Below are 21,675 nucleotides of genomic sequence, written 5' to 3' on the forward strand. Positions count from 1 at the left end.
ACAGAGTCTTAGTTGACCGCCTTAGCCAATGATAGTACAGAGTCTTAGTTGACCGCCTTAGCCAATGATAGTACAGAGTCTTAGTTGACCGCCTTAGCCAATGATAGTACAGAGTCTTAGTTGACCGCCTTAGCCAATGATAGTACAGAGTCTTAGTTGACCGCCTTAGCCAATGATAGTACAGAGTCTTAGTTGACCGCCTTAGCCAATGATAGTACAGAGTCTTAGTTGACCGCCTTAGCCAATGATAGTACAGAGTCTTAGTTGACCGCCTTAGCCAATGATAGTACAGAGTCTTAGTTGACCGCCTTAGCCAATGATAGTACAGAGTCTTAGTTGACTATAATGATAAGCCTTCGCTGGCTGATGATTGATATGTTGGATCAGGTATTATAGAAGGAATCAGTTAGTCATCTGGAGAAATGACCCAGTCAGAGTCTCTGTGTTATAATGTTGCAGCCTATGTACTGGTACTGTATGTTGATTCAATGTGTTTGAAGAAATACATCACATAAATGTTATTCTCAAGGCATGTCATTTCTAGCCATTAATGAAACAGCCCTGCTTCAGATAATTCTCCTCTCCAGTCCAGTCAGTTACTTAATTAGCTAACATTTACAGCTAAATGTATCACTTTTGACAGGGATTTCTATACTAGCATGGCATGTGTTTAGGAGTGTGTTCAAATAGACACATCACTGTCTATTTGAAGCCTTGTTTTGACTGTACCTGCCCTTACAGAAAAAAACACATTATTTCACGAGTAGATTTGTGTTATCACATGTTACCTTACATGTTCTCACATGTCATTATATGAAAACGTGTTTTTGGAACACTTCACATGTTCATGTGAAATTGATGTGCTGTTTCCCGTAAGGGTGAATACCTGAAAGTTCTAGGTAGTGTCACTCTTTTAAGAATAGAAAGTGCCTTGATGCTGGCTTCCTGCTCTAACACTACAACACTGAATATTAATGCTCTAGGGTAGACTATTAATACTTAGAGAGAGAAACAAACAGACTAAATAAATAAATCATCCAAATAATTCCACGGAATGCCCATCTTTTTCTGTGGGCCAAACTTAGCCAAACAAGTAATGAAGCAACATTATCCCTCGGGGATGGAGGGTCCATGTTTAAGTGAATGCAGGGTGGGCTGTTCACTCTGGCTGTGGATATAAAGTAACTAGTGTACAAGACTCTGAATGTGTACCAAATGGTACCCTATTCCCTATGTAGTGGACTACTTTTGACTATAGCCACATGGACCCTGGCCAAAAGAAGTGCAATAAATAGGGAATAGGCTGCAATTTGGGACACAATCTCTGAAAATGTTCCTTTTATATGAATCCAATCACTGAAGTGATATATCTATTTCAGTACAGCAGGTAGAGTAGTTGTAACCTCATTATTACTTTCCAACTGCATGTTTTTATTTGTTTACACCTGAAATGGAGAGTGTTTACTGCAGACCCTCCATCAACTCTAATAGGTTTTAAATGAGACAATTCAACCTCATTTCTAGATGACATACTAATCCCAAGTATTACCCAGAAGAGTTTCTATGGTAACAAGCCATATTTTGAGGCAGGGTGGGGGTGACACATGACACATGGCAACAGCTGTCCTTTTTCAATCACTTTCACATGTTCTGTTCCATGTCATTTCACCAGTCTGTTCCCTAAAGCGTGAGCCACTTTACCAAGGATTAGTGAGCCACTTTACCAAGGGTTAGTGAACCACCTTATCAAGGGTTAGGGTGAGTGAGACATCTTACCAAGGGTTAGGGTGAGTGAGACATCTTACCAAGGGTTAGGGTGAGTGAGACATCTTACCAAGGGTTAGTGAACCACCTTACCAAGGGTTAGGGTGAGTGAGACATCTTACCAAGGGTTGGGGTGAGTGAGACATCTTACCAAGGGTTAGGGTGAGTGAGACATCTTACCAAGGGTTGGGGTGAGTGAGACATCTTACCAAGGGTTAGGGTGAGTGAGACATCTTACCAAGGGTTAGGGTGAGTGAGACATCTTACCAAGGGTTGGGGTGAGTGAGACATCTTACCAAGGGTTAGGGTGAGTGAGACATCTTACCAAGGGTTGGGGTGAGTGAGACATCTTACCAAGGGTTAGGGTGAGTGAGACATCTTACCAAGGGTTGGGGTGAGTGAGACATCTTACCAAGGGTTAGGGTGAGTGAGACATCTTACCAAGGGTTAGGGTGAGTGAGACATCTTACCAAGGGTTAGGGTGAGTGGGACATCTTACCAAGGCCATATCAATTCATGTGTGTTGTGTTTCTATCTGTACTGCAGGACGGTGAGAGTCTGCAAAGGGAACCTAAGTTTTGGATTCACCCTCAGGGGCCATGCACCTGTCTGGATCGACTCAGTCATCCCAGGTAGGTTGCATAGAGCAGTGTGTGTAGCCTAGTGGTTAGAGCGTTAGTAACCGAAAGGTACAAGGTACAAATCTGTCGTTCTGCCCCTGAACAGGCAGTTAACCCACTGTTTCTAGGCCGTCATTGAAAATAATAATTTGTTCTTAACTGACTTGCCTAGTTATAAGTAAAGGTAAAGAAAAAAATGTAATGTTGCTGTGTAGACATTGTGTTGCCACAGGGTTCACTGGCTTTCTGGAGGTCCATCTGTGACTACAGACCACAGACTCTGTAGCCTATATCGTGTCTCTCTCTCTCTCTCTCTCTCTCTCTCTCTCTCTCTCTCTCTCTCTCTCTCTCTCTCTCTCTCTCTCTCTCTCTCTCTCTCTCTCCTCTCTCTCTCTCTCTCTCCTCTCTCTCTCTCTCTTCCCTCTCTCTTCCCGTTCTCTCTCTCCCTCTCTCTCTCCCTCTCTCTCTCTCTCCTCTCTCTCCCCTCTCTCTCTCTCTCTCTCTCTCTCTCTCTCTCTCTCTCTCTCTCTCTCTCTCTCTCTCTCTCTCTCTCTCTCTCTCTCTCTCTCTCTCTCTCTCTTCCCTCTCTCTCTCTCTCTCTCTCCCTCTCTCCCTCTCTCTCTCTCTCTCTCCAGGGAGTCCAGCAGATAAGGCGGGGCTCAAACCTGGAGACCGCATCCTGTTCCTCAATGGACTTGACATGCGGTTAGACAGCATTCTAAATGAGGCTTAATCGTTTTATATAGAAACAAATGATTTACTGGTTCCTTTATGTTTGTTTGTATGTTGTCAAGCCAACCTCCACTTGTTGTATTTAATTCAGGCTAGTGCTCTTTTTTAACCTCATGTAGCTAACTGCATGCTTTGTGTGGATTTGGATTTTGAAACCAGTGTTCATATCTCACACTGTTGTAGTGTACTCCTTTAATAGATGAATGGACAAACATTACCTGACAGCTGTGTTGTATTGAAGGGTTAATAACTTAGAGTGTGGATAAACAGCAGAGTAGTTTCCTCTGCAGTGGTAGTTTGTGGTAGGGACCAGAGCCTTAGATACCGTTGTATAGAAACTGCAATATAAGGTTTTGTTCCTGGACGTTTTACTTGTTTCTATTATAATGTGGTGTCCATGCTACTGTATAGGGATACTCTTAGAATTTTTTTTTCCAAAAAGGTTCTTTGGCTGTCCCCATAGGAGAATCCCCTTTTTGGTTCCAGGCAGAACCCTTTTTGGTTCTATGTAGAACTCTTTTGGGTTCATTATAGAACCCTCTGTTTAAAGGGTTCTACATGGAACTCAAAAGGTTTCTACCTGGAACCAAAACAGGTTCCTCAAAGGGTTCTCCTATGGGGACAACCGAAGAACCATTTTAGGTGCTAGATAGCATCTTTTTTTCTAAGAGCGTAGTAGTGATCATGGTCGGGAGTCTGTAGTTTAATGACACTATCTCTGTATCTCTATATGTGTCTGAAGGAGTTGTTCCCATGAGAAGGTCGTCTCCATGCTACAGGGCAGCGGTGCCATGCCCACCCTGGTCGTGGAGGAAGGACCCCCCACCTTCACGCTACCTGAGCCAGAGCAGCCAGGAGGGCCTGGTAGGGCGTCCCCGGGTGGAGGCGTGCCCCGCTCCCCAGTGCTCAACTCCCTGCAGTGGGTGGCTGAGATCCTGCCTCCCTCTATCAGGGTCCAGGGGCGCACCTTCGGGCAGCAGCTGGAGCACCTGCTCACCATCCAGGAGAGATACACCATCTGCAAGGCCCTGGAGAGCTTCTTCCAGCATAGGTGAGGGGGAGGGAGGGAAGGATAGGAAGGGAGGTAGAGGGGGAGGGAGGGAAGGATAGGAAGGGTGGTAGAGGGGGAGAGAGGGAAGGATAGGAAGGGAGGTAGGAGGGAGGGAAGGATAGGAAATGAGGTAGAGGGGGAGGGAGGGAAGGATAGGAGGGAGGGAAGGATAGGAAATGAGGTAGAGAGGGAGGGAGGGAAGGATGGGAAGGATAGGAAGGGAGGGAGGGAGGGAGGGAGGGAGGGAGGGAGGGAGGGAGGGAGGGAGGGAGGGAGGGAGGGAGGGAGGGAGGGAGGGAGGGAGGGAGGGAGGACAGGAGGTAGAGGGGGAGGGAGGGAAGGATAGGAAGGGAGGTAGAGGGGGAGGGGGAAGAGAGGTAGAGGGGAGTGAGGGAAGGATAGGAAGTGCGGTAGAGGGGGAGGGTGGGAAGGATAGGAAGGGAGGTAGAGGGGAGGGAGGGAAGGAAGGTAGAGGGGAGGGTGGGAAGGATAGGAAGGGAGGTAGAGGGGGAGGGAGGGAAGGGAGGTAGAGGGGGAGAGTGGGAAGGATAGGAAGGGAGGTAGAGGTGGAGAGTGGGAAGGATAGGAAGGGAGGTAGAGGTGGAGGGTGGGAAGGATAGGAAGGGAGGTAGAGGGGGAGTGAGGGAAGGATAGGAAGGGAGATAGAGGGGAGTGAGGGAAGGGAGGTAGAGGGGGAGGGTGGGAAGGACAGAAAGTGAGGTAGAGGGGGAGGGAGGCAAGGATAGGAAGGGAGATAGAGGGGGAGGGAAGGATAGGAAGGGAGGTAGAGTGTGAGAAAGTGAGAGAAATCAGAGAAAGAAACTAAATATGTTGAGAGATTGAAAGAGAGATTGAGAGTGAAAGAAGAGATAACCTACTGGGTTGAGAGAACATGGTACAGGAACTTCAGCCCTATAATCACGCTGTCTAGAGTAAGTTACCATCATTTTCTCTTTATGCAATGTTCTGTGAGACCACTGTATTAGCATGACCAATTATTAGACAGCCAGAATACCCTAACCCTGCCCCCTCCTATGTGGCGACAGGAATGTTGACACTCTGATTGTGGACGTGTTCCCGGTGTTGGACACGCCAGCCAAGCAGGTGATCTGGCGGTTTGTCTACCAGCTTCTGACCTACGAAGAGCAGGAGCACTGCCAGAGCAAGATTTCACGTTTCCTCGGTTACAAGGCTGCAGGTGGGTTGTGGGAAGTGTGGTTGTGTGTGTGCTTATGTGAGTAAATGTGATATCTACGTGTACATTTGTGATTTTGGTGGGTGTATGTGTAGATGTGAAAGACAACGTAAATTTGTGATTGTGCCAGTATGTCTGCGTGTGTGTGTACACTGACATACACACGCTGTGTGTATTCTAGCGCCAGCCCCCCCACCTGAGCCAGAGCCCGCCCCCGAGCCCCATCGCCGTAGCAGCTCCATGAGAGTGACAGGAACCGCCTACAGGGCCAGCATGCGTGGGCGGAGCTCTGACGACCTCATCATCGGCACTCACCTGGGGATGGGTACTTGCGTTTGTCTTTGTCCTTCATCATCATCTTCGTCACCAGTAGAAGTAGCACCATCATTACTATCAGTGGCAATATCATCGTCATCATCATCGTCATCGTCATTATTATCACCATCATCATCAGTATTGTCAGAAGTAGCATGAAATGTATATTTCTGACACTAGGTGGAGCTTTTGCTTAAACCTACCCAGTCAAGTGAATGGGTATGGAGAAAGACATCTTTTTTTGGAATGCCTGAAACCTAATGCAGCATGTTTCCTGTAGGGATCCGTACTGATCCAGTGGAGATGGGGATGAGGCTGGCTCCAGGAGAGAGACAGTCAGGAGACGGGACGTCCCTCCCAGAGACCCCCAACAACCTCACCAACGTGGGTACCCAAGTGAGACTGAGAGAAGTGGTCCTGTGTGGCTCAGTCGGTAGAGCATGGCGCTTGCGACGCCAAGCGTCGTGGGTTCGATTCCCGCTGGGGCCACCCATATGTAAAAGTAGTGGCCCCAGCCGACTTGTAAGTCGCTTTGGACAAAAGCGTCTGCTAAATGGGATATATTAGAATAAGGATGACTAAAACAGTGCTCACTAGTCCAGGTCTGCATCTTTTTCCTCTGGTCCAGCACTATAAAACACACTGGCTTCAATTACTCAAGAACCCAGTGAGTGGCTCATTAATTAAAGCAGGTGTGTCACTGTCAGACTGAAACAAAAGCCTGTACACTCATTGGCTCTTGGGAACTAGGACTAGTGACCACTGATCTAGGTTGTCTCCTCCTTCCTCTTATCTTCTGGCTTTTATCTCGTCTATCTGAGTCGTTATGAAAGGGCATATCTTCTCTCTGTCTAGCTGTCTGCGGTGTATGCTGAGCTGGAGAACGTGTACTCAGGGAAGAGGTCCAAGTCTCTGAAGGCTCGCGCTCCTCCTCCGGCGGACAGTCTGGTAGAGCTGGAGGTCCTCGAACATGCAGGCTCTCCGTCCATGCACGCTAACACAGGTATCTACTCCAACCGGTAACACTTTACCTGAAGTGTTGCTAATCATGACGCATCCAGGAAAATTTGGTTAAAATTACGTCATTAGGGCCTCTCAAGTGGCGCAGTGGTCTAAGGCTGTACAACTAGAGATTCTGGGTTCGAGTCTAGGCTCTGTCGCAGCTGCCCGTGATCAGGAGACCCGTGGGGCGAGGCACAATTGGCCCAGCGTCGTCCGGGTTAGGGGAAGTCCTTGTCACCATTGCGCACCAGCGACTTCTGTGGCGGGCTGGCGCAGTGCACGCTGACACGGTCGCCAGTTGTATCTCTGACACATTGGTGCGACTGGCTTCCGGGTTAAGTGGGCATTGTGTCAAGAAGCAGTGCGGCTTGGTTGGGTTGTGTTTCGGAGGATGCACGGCTTTCGACCTTCGCCTCTCCCGAGTCCGTATGGGAGTTGCAGCGATGAGACAAGACTGTAACTACCAATTGGATACCAGGAAATTTGGGAGAAAAAGGGGTAAAAAAAATATTACATTATTACAAACAGGTTGAAATCTGGTTAAAATAACGTCACTACAAACAGGTTGAAATCTGGTTAAAATAACGTCACTACAAACAGGTTGAAATCTGGTTAAAATATCGTCACTACAAACAGGTTGAAATCTGGTTAAAATAACGTCACTACAAACAGGTTGAAATCTGGTTAAAATAACGTCACTACAAACAGGTTGAAATGTGAATTGCAGCCTGACACATGTAGTCTTGTAGTTTGAGTTGAGTCCACCTATCTCTCTGTTAGTCAGTGGAGTGTGAATATGTTCACAAACACAGGTAGCTACTGGGTATAAAAACATCCAAACAAATAGTTAGAACAGCAGAAATGAATAGACCATGTATTGTGAATTAGCGTGATCTACAACCCTTGGTCAATAGAATAGTTAGATCAATGTAATGGTAGATGTTCTTCTCTACAGGACCAGTGATGTCATTGTTCCTCTCCACAGGTAGCCGTAAGGGCCCCCCACCACCTCCCTCCGCCTGGCAGGAGCCCCTCCCTAGCCCCCCTGCCCTGGTCCAGTTCTACCCCCCAGGTCTCACCTCCCAGACCAGTGCCGAGTCCAACCCCTACATCAGCCTAGACAGCCCCCCTCCCTCTCCACCCGACTACCCTGCCAGCCCACCCTCCCACGCCCGTCTCAATAAGAGGCGCTACACTTTCTCTCATCCGCCGCGCTCCTCTGATACAGACCGGTTCCTGGACGCACTGAGCGAACAGCTGGGTCAGAGGGTCGCCATTGTAGATGACTTCCTGTCACCTGAAAACGACTACGAGGAGGTAGGGTCGTATAGATGCACATCTGTATAGAGAATTATATGGTTGATTATGATATGTTTGACAAAGACAGCAAGCTGCTTGTCTTGCATGACTTAGTGATTACTTATATATATATGTATATATATACATATATATATACAGTTGAAGTCAGAAGTTTACATACACTTAGGTTGGAGTCATTAAAACTCGTTTTTCAACCACTCCACAAATTTCTTGTTCACGAACTATAGTTTTGGAAAGTTGGTTAGGACGTCTACTTTGTGCATGACACAAGTAATTTTTCCAACAGTTTTTAACAGACAGATTATTTCACTTATAATTCAGTGTATCACAATTCCAGTGGGTCAGACGTTTACATACACTAAGTTGACATACACTGTGCCTTTAAACAGCTTGGAAAATTCCAGGAAATTATGTCATGGCTTTAGAAGTTTCTGATAGGCTAATTGACATCCTTTGAGTCAATTGGAGGTGTACCTGTGGATGTATTTCAAGGCCTACCTTCAAACTCAGTGCCTCTTTGCTTGACATCATGGGAAAATCAATAGAAATCAGTCAAATAAATTCTAGACCTCTATAAGTTTGGTTCATCCTTGAGAGCAATTTCCAAACGCCTGAAGTTACCACATTCATCTGTACAAACAATAGTACGCAAGTATAAACACCATGGGACCACGCAGCCGTCATACCGCTCAGGAACTAGACGCATTCTGTCTCCTAGAGATGAACGTACTTTGGTGCAAAAAGTGCAATCAATCAATCCCAGAACAACAGCAAAGGAACTTGTGAAGATGCTGGAGGAAACAGGTACAAAAGTATCTATATCCACAGTAAAATGAGTACTATATCGACATAACGTGAAAGTCCGCTCAGCAAGGAAGAAGCCACTGCTCCAAAACCGCCATAAAAAAGCCAGATTACGGTTTGTAACTGCAAATGGGGACAAAGATCATACTTTTTGGAGAAATGTCGTCTGGTCTGATGAAACAAAAATAGAACTGTTTTCCATAATGACCATCGTTATGTTTGAAGGAAAAAGGGGGAGGCTTGCAAGCCAAAGAACCCCATCCCAACCGTGAAGCACGGGGTGGCAGCATCATGTTGTGGGGGTGCCTTGCTGCAGGAGGGACTGGTGCACTTCACAAAATAGATGGCATCAAGTGGAAGGAAAATTTTGTGGATATATTGAAGCACCATCTCAAGATATCAGTTAGGAAATTAAAGCTTGGTCGCAAATGGCTCTTCCAAAAAGACAATGACATTTACATTTACATTTAAGTCATTTAGCAGACGCTCTTATCCAGAGCGACTTACAAATTGGTGCATTCACCTTATGACATCCAGTGGGACAGTCACTTAACAATAGTGCATCTAAGACTTAGGGGGGGTGGGGTGAGAGGGATTACTTAACCTATCCTAGGTATTCCTTAAAGAGGTGGGGTTTCAGGTGTCTCCGGAAGGTGGTGATTGACTCCGCTGTCCTGGCCCCAAGCATACTTCCAAAGATGTGGCAAAGATGTGGCAAAATGGCTTAAGGACAACAAAGTCAAGGTATTGGAGTGGCCATCACAAAGCCCTGACCTCAATCCCATAGAAAATTTGTGGGCAGAACTAAAAAAGCGTGTGCGAGCAAGGAGGCCTACAAACCTGACTCAGTTACATCATCCCTGTCAGGAGGACTGGGCCAAAATTCACCCAACTTATTGTGGGAAGCTTGTGGAAGGCTACCCAAAACGTTTGACCCAAGTCAAACAATTTAAAGGCAATGCTACCATATACTAATTTAGTGTTTGTAAACTTCTGACCCACTGGGAACGTGATGAAAGAAATAAAAGCTGAAATAAGTCATTCTCTCTACTATTATTCTGACATTTCACATTTTTAAAATAAAGTGGTGATCCTAACTGACCTAAAACAGGGACTTTTTACTAGGATTAAATGTCAGGAATTGTGAAAAAGTATAAATGTATTTGGCTAAGGTGTATGTACACTTCTGACTTCTACTGTATATATATATATATATATATATATATATATATATATATTTTTATGTATATATTTATACACGTGTGTGTATATATATGTGTGTATATACAGTGGGGAGAACAAGTATTTGATAACCTGCAAAATCGGCAGTGTTTCCCACTTACAAAGCATGTAGAGGTCTGTACATTTTTATCATAGGTACACTTCAACTGTGAGAGACGGAATCTAAAACAAAAATCCAGAAAATCACATTGTATGATTTTTAAGTAATTAATTTGCATTTTATTGCATGACATAAGTATTTAATACATCATAAAAGCAGAACTTAATATTTGGTATAGAAACCTTTGTTTGCAATTACAGACACCATACATTTCCTGTAGTTCTTGACCAGGTTTGCACACACTGCAGCAGGGATTTTTGGCCCACTCCTCCATACAGACCTTCTCCAGATCCTTCAGGTTTCGGGGTTGTCACTGGGCAATACGAACTTTCAGCTCCCTCCAAAGATTTTCTATTGGGTTCAGGTCTGGAGACTGGCTAGGCCACTCCAGGACCTTGAGATGCTTCTTATGGAGCCACTCCTTAGTTGCCCTGGCTGTGTGTTTCGGGTCGTTGTCATGCTGGAAGATCCAGCCACGACCCATCTTCAATGCTCTTACTGAGGGAAGGAGGTTGTTGGCCAAGATCTCGCGATACATGGCCCCATCAATCCTCCCCTCAATACGGTGCAGTCGTCCTGTCCCCTTTGCAGAAAAGCATCCCCAAAGAATGATGTTTCCACCTCCATGCTTCACGATTGGGATGGTGTTCTTGGGGTTGTACTCATCCTTCTTCTTCCTCCAAACACACAGAGTGGAGTTTAGACCAAAAAGCTCTATTTGTGTCTCATCACGCCACATGACCATCTCCCAACTTCAGAAGGGACTTGTGCTGGCTTGAGCAGGGGGACCTTGCATGCACTGCAGGATTTTGATCCATGACGGCGTAGTGTGTTTTCTTTGAGACTGTGGTCCCAGCTCTCTTCAGGTCATTTACCAGGTCCTGCCGTGTAGTTCTGGGCTGATCCCTCACCTTCCTCATGATCATTGATGCCCCACGACGTGAAATCTTGCATGGAGCCCCAGACCGAGGGTGATTTTTAAAAGTTTTTGTTGTTGTTGAATTTTACCCCTTTTTCTCCCCAATTTCGTGGTATCCAATTGTTGTAGTAGCTACTATCTTGTCTCATCGCTACAACTCCAGTACGGGCTCGGGAGAGACAAAGGTTGAAAGTCATCCGATACACAACCCAACCAGCCGTACTGCTTCTTAACACAGCGCGCATCCAACCCGGAAGCCAGCCGCACCAATGTGTCGGAGGGTACACCGTGCAACCTTGGTTAGCGCGCACTGCGCCCGGCCCGCCACAGGAGTCGCTGGTGCGCGATGAGACAAGGACATCCCCACCGACCAAGCCCTCCCTAACCCGGACTACGCTAGGCCAAATTGTGCATCGCCCCACGGACCTCCCGGTCGCGGCCGGTTACGACAGAGCCTGGGCGCGAACCTGGGGACTCTGATGGCACAGCTGGGGCTGCAGTACAGCGCACTTAACCACTGCGCCACCCGGGAGGCCAGACCGAGGGTGACCGTCATCTTGAACTTCCATTTTCTTATAATTGCGCCAACAGTTGTTGCCTTCTCACCAAGCTGCTTGCCTATTGTCCTGTAGCCCATCCCAGCCTTGTGCAGGTCTAAAATTTTATCCCTGATGTCCTTACACAGCTCACTGGTCTTGGCCATTGTGGAGAGGTTGGAGTCTGTTTGATTGAGTGAGTGGACAGGTGTCTTTTATACAGGTAACGAGTTCAAACAGGTGCAGTTAAAACAGGTAATGAGTGGAGAACAGGAGGGCTTCTTAAAGAAAAACTAACAGGTCTGTGAGATCCGGAATTCTTACTGGTTGGTAGGTGATCAAATACTTATGTCATGCAATAAAATGCATATATATATAAAAAAAACAAAAAATCTGTTTTAAGTGAGAAGTAGGCATTGGTTTGAAGCCGAAAAAGAAAGGAAATTCACAAGCACCACAAGGCCTACTCCACCCATGCTCTACCAAGGTTATCCAGCACCACAAGGCCTACTCCACCCATGCTCTACCAAGGTTTTCCAGCACCACAATGCCTACTCCACCCATGCTCTACCAAGGTTTTCCAGCACCACAATGCCTACTCCACCCATGCTCTACCAAGGTTTTCCAGCACCACAATGCCTACTCCACCCATGCTCTACCAAGGTTTTCCAGCACCACAATGCCTACTCCACCCATGCTCTACCAAGGTTTTCCAGCACCACGATGCCTACTCCACCCATGCTCTACCAAGGTTTTCCAGCACCACAATGCCTACTCCACCCATGCTCTGCCATGGTTTTCCAGCACCACAATGCCTACTCCACCCATGCTCTACCAAGGTTTTCCAGCACACAGCTTTGACCTACTACTGTAGCTATGCTGGTCTATTGTACTTTAAAGAACGTGTTTGCAGGTTTCTTAGGATTCAAACCTTCTCAAACATTCTAATTCATACTCTTAGAGGAGGTGCTCCCACAATAATGTGATTTGGGGCAGCAGGTAGTCTAGTGCTTAGAGCATTGGACTAGTAACCGAAAGTTTGCAAGATCGAATCCTTGAGTTGACAAGGTAATAATCTGTTGTTTTGCCCCTGAACAAGGCAGTTAACCCACTGTTCCTAGGCCGTCATTGAAAATAAGAATTTGTTCTTAATTGACTTGCCTAGTTAAATAAAGATACTTAAAAAAATATGTACCATGTACAGGTTAAAGTATTGGATTCTTCACACACCACACTAATCCCACTCCACTACCTTTTTAAGGTCCAAAAGTATTGGGAGAATGACACATTTTGTCATGTGACTTGTTAGTGTTACAAGGTCTCAGGTGTGAATGGGGAGCAGGTGTGTTAAATTTGGTGTCATCGCTCTCACACTCCCTCATACTGACTGGTCACTGGAAGTTCAACATGGCACCTCATGGCAAAGAACTCTCTGAGGATCTGAAAAAAATAATTGTTGCTCTACATAAAGATGGCCTGGGCTATAAGAAGATTGCCAAGACCCTGAAACTGAGCTGCAGCACGATAGGCCAAGACCATACAGCGGTTTAACTGGACAGGTTCCACTCAGAACAGGCCTCGCCATGGTCGACCAAAGAAGTTGAGTGCACGTGCTCAGCGTCATATCCAGAGGTTGTCTTTGGGAAATAGATGTATGAGTGCTGCCAGCATTGCTGCAGAGGTTGAAGGGGTGGGGGGGGTCAGCCTGTCAGTGCTCAGACCATACGCCGTACACTGCATAAAATTGCTCTGCATGGCTGTCGTCCCAGAAGGAAGCCTCTTCTAAAGATGATGCACAAGAAAGCCCACAAACAGATTGCTGAAGACAAGCAGACTAAGGACATGGATTACTGGAACCATGTCCTGTGGTGTGATGAGACCAAGATAAACTTATTTGGTTCAGATGGTGTCAAGCGTGTGTGGCGGCAACCAGGTTAGGAGTACAAAGACAAGTGTGTCTTGCCTACAGTCAAGCATGGTGGTGGGAGTGTCATGGTCTGGGGTTGCATGAGTGCTGTTGGCACTGGGGAGCTACAGTTCATTGAGGGAACCATGAATGCCAACATGTACTGTGACATACTGAAGCAGAGCATGATCCCCTCCCTCCGGAGACTGGGCCGCAGGGCAGTATTCCAACATGTTAACGACCCCAAACACAGCTCCAAGACGACCACTGCCTTGCTAAAGAAGCTGAGGGTAAAGGTGATGGACTGGCCAAGCATGTCTCCAGACCTAAACTCTATTGAGCATCTGTGGGGCATCCTCAAACGGAAGGTGGAGGAGTGCAAGGTCTCTAACATCCATCAGCTCCGTGATGTCGTCATGGAGGAGTGGAAGAGGACTCCGGTGGCAACCTGTGAAGCTCTGGTGAACTCCATGCCCAAGAGGCTTAAGGCAGTGCTGGAAAATGATGGTGGACACACAAAATATTGACACTTTGGGCCCAATTTGGACATTTTCACTTAGGGGTGAACTCACTTTTATTGCCAGCGGTTTAGACATTAATGGCTGTGTGTTGAGTTATTTTGAGGGGACAGCAAATTTACACTGTTATACAATCTGTACACTCACTACTTTACATTATAGCAGTATCATTTCTTCAGTGTTGTCACATGAAAAGATATACTCAAATATTTACAAAAATGTGAGGGGTATACTCACTTTTGTGATATACTGTAAATATACTGAGTATACAAAACATTAAGAGCACATGCTCTTTGCATTTCATAAACTGACCAGGTGAATCCAGGTGAAAGCTATCATCCCTAATGGGGCTGTTCCTAATGTTTGGTATACTCAGTGTGTGTATATACAGTACCAGTCAAAAGTATGGACATGTCTGCTCGTTCAAGGGTTTTTCTTTATTTTTTATCTTTTCTACATTGTAGAATTGTGAAGACATCACAACTATGAAATAACACATATGGAATCATGTATTAATAAAAAAGTGTTAAATCAAAATATATTTTATATTTGAGATTCTTCAAAGTAGTCACCCTTTGCCTTGATGACAGCTTTGCACACTATTGGCATTATCTCAACCAGATACACCTGGAATGCTTTTCCAACAGTCGTGAAGGAGTTCCCACATACACTACCGATCCAATGTTTTTGAACACCTACTCATTCAAGGGTTTTTCTTTAGTTTTACTATTTTCTACATTGTAGAATAATATTGAAGACATCAAAACTATGAAATAACACATATGGAATCATGTAGTAACCAAAAAACATAACAGACTTAAAGGAGTTCCCACATATGCTGAGCACTTGTTGGCTACTTTTCCATCACTCTGCAGTCCGACTCATCCCAAACCATCTCAATTTGATTGAGGTTGGGTGATTGTGGAGTCCTGGTCATCTGATGCAACACTCTATCACTCTCCTTCTTGATTAAATAGCCCTTACTCAGCCTGGAGGTGTGTTGGGTCATTGTTCTGTTGAAAAACAAATGATAGTCCCACTAAGTCCAAACCAGATCGAATGGTGTATCGCTGCAGAATGCTGTGGTAGGCATGCTGGTTAAGTGTGCCTTAAAGTTCTTGACATTTTCCGTATTGACTGACCATGTCTGAAAGTAATGATGGACTGTCGTTTCTCTTTGCTTATTTGAGCTGTTCTTGCCATAATAAGGACTTGGTAGTGTCACGCCTTGGTCATTGTATTTTGTGTTTTTGGTATATGTTTGGGTAAGCCAGGGTGTGACATGGGTTTATATGTTGTGTTTCGTATTGGGGTTTGTAGTAATTGGTATTGCGGCTGATTAGGGGTGTGTCTAGTTAGGCTTGGCTGCCTGGGGCGATTCTCAATCAGAGTCAGGTGCTTGTCGTTGTCTCTGATTGAGAACCGTATTTAGACAGCCTTACTTTCGCGTTGTATTTTGTGGGTGTTTGTACCTGTCTCTGTGTAGTAGTCACCAGATAGGCTGTAATTAGTTTCACGTTTCGTTTGTTGTTTTCGTTTATCAGTTATTTCATGTACCACGATACTTTCATTAAAAGTCATGAGTAACCTACACGCTGCATTTCGGTCTGACTCTCTTCATACAACAGACGAACGTCGGTACAGGTAGTATTTAGTGGCTATCTTTGTAGTAATGGGCGGCTGATTAGGGGTCTTCTAGTTAGGCTTGGCTGCCTATCTTCTGTAATGGGGCTATCTTCTGTAATGGAGCTATCTTCTATAATGGGGTTATCTTCTGTAATGGGGTTATCTTCTGTAATGGAGCTATCTTCTGTAATGGGGTTATCTTCTGTAATGGGGTTATCTTCTGTAATAGGGTTATCTTCTGTAATAGGGTTATCTTCTGTAATGGGGTTATCTTCTGTAATGGGGTTATCTTCTGTAATAGGGTTATCTTCTGTAATAGGGTTATCTTCTGTAATGGGGTTATCTTCTGTAATAGGGTTATCTTCTGTAATGGAGCTATCTTCTGTAATGGGGCTATCTTCTGTAATGGAGCTATCTTCTGTAATGGGGTTATCTTCTGTAATGGTGCTATCTTCTGTAATGGAGCTATCTTCTGTAATGGGGTTATCTTCTGTAATGGGGTTATCTTCTGTAATGGGGTTATCTTCTGTAATGGCGTTATCTTCTGTAATAGGGTTATCTTCTGTAATGGTGCTATCTTCTGTAATGGAGCTATCTTCTGTAATGGGGTTATCTTCTGTAATAGGGCTATCTTCTGTAATAGGGCTATCTTCTGTAATAGGGCTATCTTCTGTATACCCCCCCTCCCCCCACACACACCCACCTACCTTGTCACAGCACAACTGATTGGCTCAAACACATTATGAAGGAAATAAATTCCACAAATGAACTTTTAAGAAAAAGGTCATCTGATGCAGCACTCCATCACTCTCCTTCTTACATAGCCTGGAGGTGTTTTGGGCCATTGCACTATTGAAAAACAAATGATAGTTCCAGTAAGCGCAAACCAGATGGGATGGCGTATCGCTGCAGAATACTGTGGTAGCCATGCTGGTCAAGTGTTCCTTGAATTCTAAAAAGAATCACTGACAGTGTCACCAGCAAAGCACCATCACACCTCCTCATCCATGCTTCATGGTGGGAACCACACATGCGGAGATCATCCATTCACCTACGGCAGTTAGAACCAAAAATCTCAAATTTGGACTCATCAGACCAAAGGACAGATTTCGACCAGTCCAATGGCCATTGCTCGTGTTTAAAAGTTCTTGCAATTTTCTGGATTGACTGACACCAGATCCAGGACAACAAATTATGTGAGACAAAACACTTATTTTTTAATCATTTGAATTGCAAGTTACATTTTCGAAAGACACCTTTTGAGTGTGGAAATGCTGTATAATTTTCTACAATTACCTTCTGGTTTAAAAACCAGAGAAATGTTTTTTTTCTAAGCAACCTGCATAAACATTGTTTGAAGTACAATAGGCCAATATACTGTAGATACTGTGGTAGGTCAAAGCTATATGCTGGAAAACCTTGGTAGAGCATGGGTGGAGTAGGCATTGTGGTGCTGGAAAACCTTGGTAGAGCATGAGTGGAGTAGGCATTGTGGTGCTGGAAAACCTTGGTAGAGCATGGGTGGAGTAGACATTGTGGTGCTGGAAAACCTTGGTAGAGCATGAGTGGAGTAGGCATTGTGGTGCTGGAAAACCTTGGTAGAGCATGGGTGGAGTAGACATTGTGGTGCTGGAAAACCTTGGTAGAGCATGGGTGGAGTAGGCATTGTGGTGCTGGAAAACCTTGGTAGAGCATGAGTGGAGTAGGCATTGTGGTGCTGGAAAACCTTGGTAGAGCATGGGTGGAGTAGGCATTGTGGTGCTGGAAAACCTTGGTAGAGCATGGGTGGAGTAGGCATTGTGGTGCTGGAAAACCTTGGTAGAGCATGGGTGGAGTAGGCATTGTGGTGCTGGAAAACCTTGGTAGAGCATGGGTGGAGTAGGCATTGTGGTGCTGGAAAACCTTGGTAGAGCATGGGTGGAGTAGGCATTGTGGTGCTGGAAAACCTTGGTAGAGCATGGGTGGAGTAGGCATTGTGGTGCTCATGTGCATTTCTTTTTCGGCTTCAGGCCAATGCCTACTTCTCACTTAAAAGTTTGTTTTTCTGTTTTTAGTATATATAATTTGTGTGTATCTATTAAGAAACTCTACCGTAAAGCACATAAGACTATAAATTACACTGGATCAATGGCCCAAGCCTTAATGAATCTATGTGATTGGTGGTAATGCCAGGATGTTGTCCAGATGAGCTTCCCAGATGATGAGGATGAGGACGAGGATGAGGAGGTGGAGGTGGATGATGAAGATGGAGATGGTGGTTTCATAATACCCCCTGAGCTGAGCAGCCCCAGCGAGTGTCAGGGCAGCAGCGGAGAGGACGCCTCTTCCCTCACCTACTCCTCCTCCTCCGAACACATACCCCCTCCCCCCATGACTCCCCCGCCACCTCCGCCCATCCAATTCAATGATCCTCCTCTACCCCCAAGTTATACCGCCACCCCTGAACAGTCTCCCAGAATACAACTGCCTTTCCGCCGCCACCAAGGGCCACCTCCGCCCCCTCCTCCTCGCTCCAACCCACCGCCCAAACGCCAGTCCATTCACAAAGTGCTTCCCACCCGGGAGGACTTGCTAGCCCACTCTGCAATGCAGGAACAAAATGTGTACCAGGAGAAACAAGCTTACCAGGAACAACAAGCTTACCAGGACCAACAAGCTTACCAGGACCAACAAGTGCAACAAGCGTACAAGGAGCGACAAGTGTACCAGGAGCAACGAGCATTCCAGAAGCAACAAGCGTTTCAGGAACAAAAAGCTTACCAGGAGCAACAAGCACAACAAGCGCACCAGGAGCGACAAGCGTACCAGGAACAACAAGTTTACCAGGAGCAACAAGCACATCAAGTGCACCAGGAGCGACAAGCGTACCAGGAACAACAAGCTTACCAGGAGCAACAAGCACATCAAGAACAACAAGCATTACAGAAGCATCAATCATACCAGGAGCAACAAGCGTACCAGGAGCAAAGTATTTACCAGGGGCACCAGTCACTGCCTGCCCAGTCCTCGCACAAAGCACACCCTCTGCAGCAGCTTCACCAGTCCCTGCCCCCCCTCCCCTCTCCAGAGGCAACCCACACCCATCCAGACCTCCCAAACCACCCAGAACCCTCACTCTACCAGATGCACCAAGCTCAACAACAGACTCGTCGTCAGAGCCGACGTCAGTCTCACTCAGCCACATCACCTCACAATCCCCCAGCCCATTCCCCTGTCCATCCAGATCAACAGAGTCAGTACTCGGAGGCAATCTATCAGAGTATTCATACACAGTCACATCACTCATCCATGGAGCGCCTTCAGCAAGCTCATCAGGTCCAGCAGCACCACTCCTCCATGGAGCTCCTTCACCAAGCTCAGCAGGTCCAGCAGCACCACTCCTCCATGGAGCTCCTTCACCAAGCTCATCAGGTCCAGCAGCACCACTCCTCCATGGAGCTCCTTCACCAAGCTCAGCAGGTCCAGCAGCACCACTCCTCCATGGAGCTCCTTCACCAAGCTCATCAGGTCCAGCAGCACCACTCCTCCATGGAGCTCCTTCACCAAGCTCAGCAGGTCCAGCAGCACCACTCCTCCATGGAGCTCCTTCACCAAGCTCAGCAGGTCCAGCAGCCCCACTCCTCCATAGAATTCCTTCACCAAGCTCAACAGGTCCAGCAGCACCACTCCTCCATGGAATTCCTTCACCAAGCTCAACAAGACCAGCAGCACCACTCGTCCATGGAGCTCCTTCACCAAGCTCATCGGGTCCAGCAGCACCACTCCTCCATGGAACTTCTTCACCAACCTCACCACTCATCCACAGAGCTCCTTCACCAAGCTCATCAGATCCAGCAGCACCTCTCATCCACGGAGCTCCTTCACCAAGCTCATCAGATCCACCAAGATCAGCCTGCATCACTACCCGTACATCTGGATCAGGAGATCCACCAGTCTCTTCAGAGCCATCAGACTCACCCATCTTCCCAGGCCAGCCACCAGGGTCAACAGACTCGTCAATCTCTCAAGTCTCATCGCACTCACCAGCCATCCCCCCAGCGTCCCCACTCCATCCAGCAGACTTACCACCACACTCCCCAGATCCAGCACATCCACCACCAGGTCCCTCCCCAGCCCACTCAGCCAGAGCTCCATCAGATCCACCTAATCCACCAGCCCATCCAGCAGCGCCACCACCCCCAGCCCACCCTGTCCACCTTCCAGCCCCTTCCACCCCACCAGCCCACCCTGTCCACCTTCCAGCCTCTGCCCCAACACCAACCCCACCAAACCCACCAGGTCCACCCCTCCAACCAGGGTCGTCCTCAGTCCCAGCCTTCTCAGCGGCTATTCAGTCAATCCCAGTCTCACCACCACTCCCACTCCCACCACCAACCCCAGCCCCAACCTCAGCCCAATCAGCATTCCCAGTCCCAGAATAACTTGGACCAGTTGGGGAAACAGGAGCCCCCTCCTCCTCCGCCCCTGCCCCCTCCTGGAACCCCTCCTCCGCTGCCTTGCCCAGGCCTTCTGAGGATGGACTCCAATCATATGAGTGTAAAGAGGCTACGCTGGGAACAGGTGGAGAACTCTGAGGGCACCATCTGGGGACAGGTGAGTTAGTCACATATTGGATAGAGGAGTTAGTCAGCATTGAGACAGGTGAGTTAGTCAGGATTGGGACAGGTATGTCAGCCACAGTTTGGACTGGAGTTAGTCAGGGTTTGGACAGGTGAACTTAGTTAGGTGAAGTTGGATGGGGACAGGTAAGTTAGTCAGGATTGGGACAGGTATGTAAGCCACAGTTTGGACTGGAGTTAGTCAGGGTTTGGACAGGTGAGTTGGTCAGGGTTGCGACAGCTGAGTTAGTCAAGGTTGGGTCAGGTGTGTAGTCAAGGTTAGAACATGTGAGTTAGTCAGGGTTGGGACAGGTGTGTAGTCAAGGTTAGAACAGGTGAGTTAGTCAGGGTTGGGTCAGGTGTGTAGTCAAGGTTAGAACAGGTGAGTTAGTCAGGGTTGGGTCAGGTGTGTAGTCAAGGTTAGAACAGGTGAGTTAGTCATGGTTGGGACAGGTGTGTATTCAAGGTTAGAACAGGTGAGTTAGTTAGGGTTGGGTCAGGTTTTTTGATTTACAACAGTTCCGTAATTTTTTTTAAAAAGCAGTCAATTTCTGAAATGACAAGAATTAGCTTGAACTTAATGAGTAGACGGTGCATAATATACATAATGCCTGTTTTTAATCTGGGTGTTGCAGTTGGGGGAGGATTCGGATTATGACAAACTGAATGACATGGTGAAGTATCTGGATCTGGAACTGCACTTTGGGACACAAAAGAACCCCAGTGAGTATAATGTGCCCACGTGTGTATGTGAACGTGGCTGTTTGTGTGTATACATGCATAATGCATATGTTAGTGTGCATACAGTATGTTTGCACATACTGTATGTGTGGAGGTTCCTTCCACAAAACCATGTACATACCACCACCAGTCAGTTCATGCCTAGTGTGTCTAATATGAATACTTCTTCATAGCAATGTGTGTGAAGCCCACCATGGTTTTGATTTGCTTTTGATCAGTGGTCCCTCTGACGAATGACAGCAGCGTTACCGCCATAGGCACTTCACTGACCCATTTAAGCCCAATACTTGAAATGATGTATTTAGAAATACAGTACATTGAAAATCCTGATATGGACATTTTCTGCTCCTTTAGCAGTCTCTCTCTCCTTTGATCTTTGTCTTCACACTCTTCCTTTCTGCCTCTCCCTCTCTGTGTCAATCACTTTGTCTTTCTGCCTCTTCTCATGTTTCTCTGTTTCCCTCATGTTTCCCACATGATGTTCTGTGTCAGTTTCTCTTCCAGACCCAGCCCCTCAGTCGGAGACTTTCAAGAAGAAAGACGTAGTTGAGATTCTGTCCCATAAGAAGGCCTACAACGCATGTAAGTTTGAGAGTGGAGAACGCGAGGAGGACGCTACATTGATCCAGGCTGTGTTACACTGCACTTCAGATCTTATGTTATTGTTCTAATATAGTCTGTGTTGA

General features: G+C 46.6%; 1 protein-coding gene and 1 non-coding gene across 2 annotated transcripts in view; both read left to right on the forward strand.

Moving 5' to 3' along the window:
• Positions 1–21,675, forward strand: part of grid2ipa (glutamate receptor, ionotropic, delta 2 (Grid2) interacting protein, a) — a 28,952-nt gene that overhangs the window by 1,258 nt on the left and 6,019 nt on the right. The window contains exons 2-12 of the mRNA XM_046305911.1: positions 2,311–2,396; positions 3,020–3,089; positions 3,859–4,167; positions 5,214–5,365; positions 5,544–5,687; positions 5,958–6,061; positions 6,533–6,680; positions 7,665–7,996; positions 17,823–20,243; positions 20,884–20,971; positions 21,482–21,571. Of these exons, the coding sequence (XP_046161867.1) occupies positions 2,311–2,396; positions 3,020–3,089; positions 3,859–4,167; positions 5,214–5,365; positions 5,544–5,687; positions 5,958–6,061; positions 6,533–6,680; positions 7,665–7,996; positions 17,823–20,243; positions 20,884–20,971; positions 21,482–21,571 (3,944 nt within the window). The remainder of the gene's footprint in view (positions 1–2,310; positions 2,397–3,019; positions 3,090–3,858; positions 4,168–5,213; positions 5,366–5,543; positions 5,688–5,957; positions 6,062–6,532; positions 6,681–7,664; positions 7,997–17,822; positions 20,244–20,883; positions 20,972–21,481; positions 21,572–21,675) is intronic.
• trnaa-ugc lies at positions 6,091–6,166 on the forward strand. Its single transcript has one exon. It is a non-coding gene; the product is annotated as a tRNA-Ala (tRNA).

This window comes from Oncorhynchus gorbuscha, linkage group LG16, assembly GCF_021184085.1.
Source record: "Oncorhynchus gorbuscha isolate QuinsamMale2020 ecotype Even-year linkage group LG16, OgorEven_v1.0, whole genome shotgun sequence".
NCBI lineage: Eukaryota > Metazoa > Chordata > Actinopteri > Salmoniformes > Salmonidae > Oncorhynchus > Oncorhynchus gorbuscha.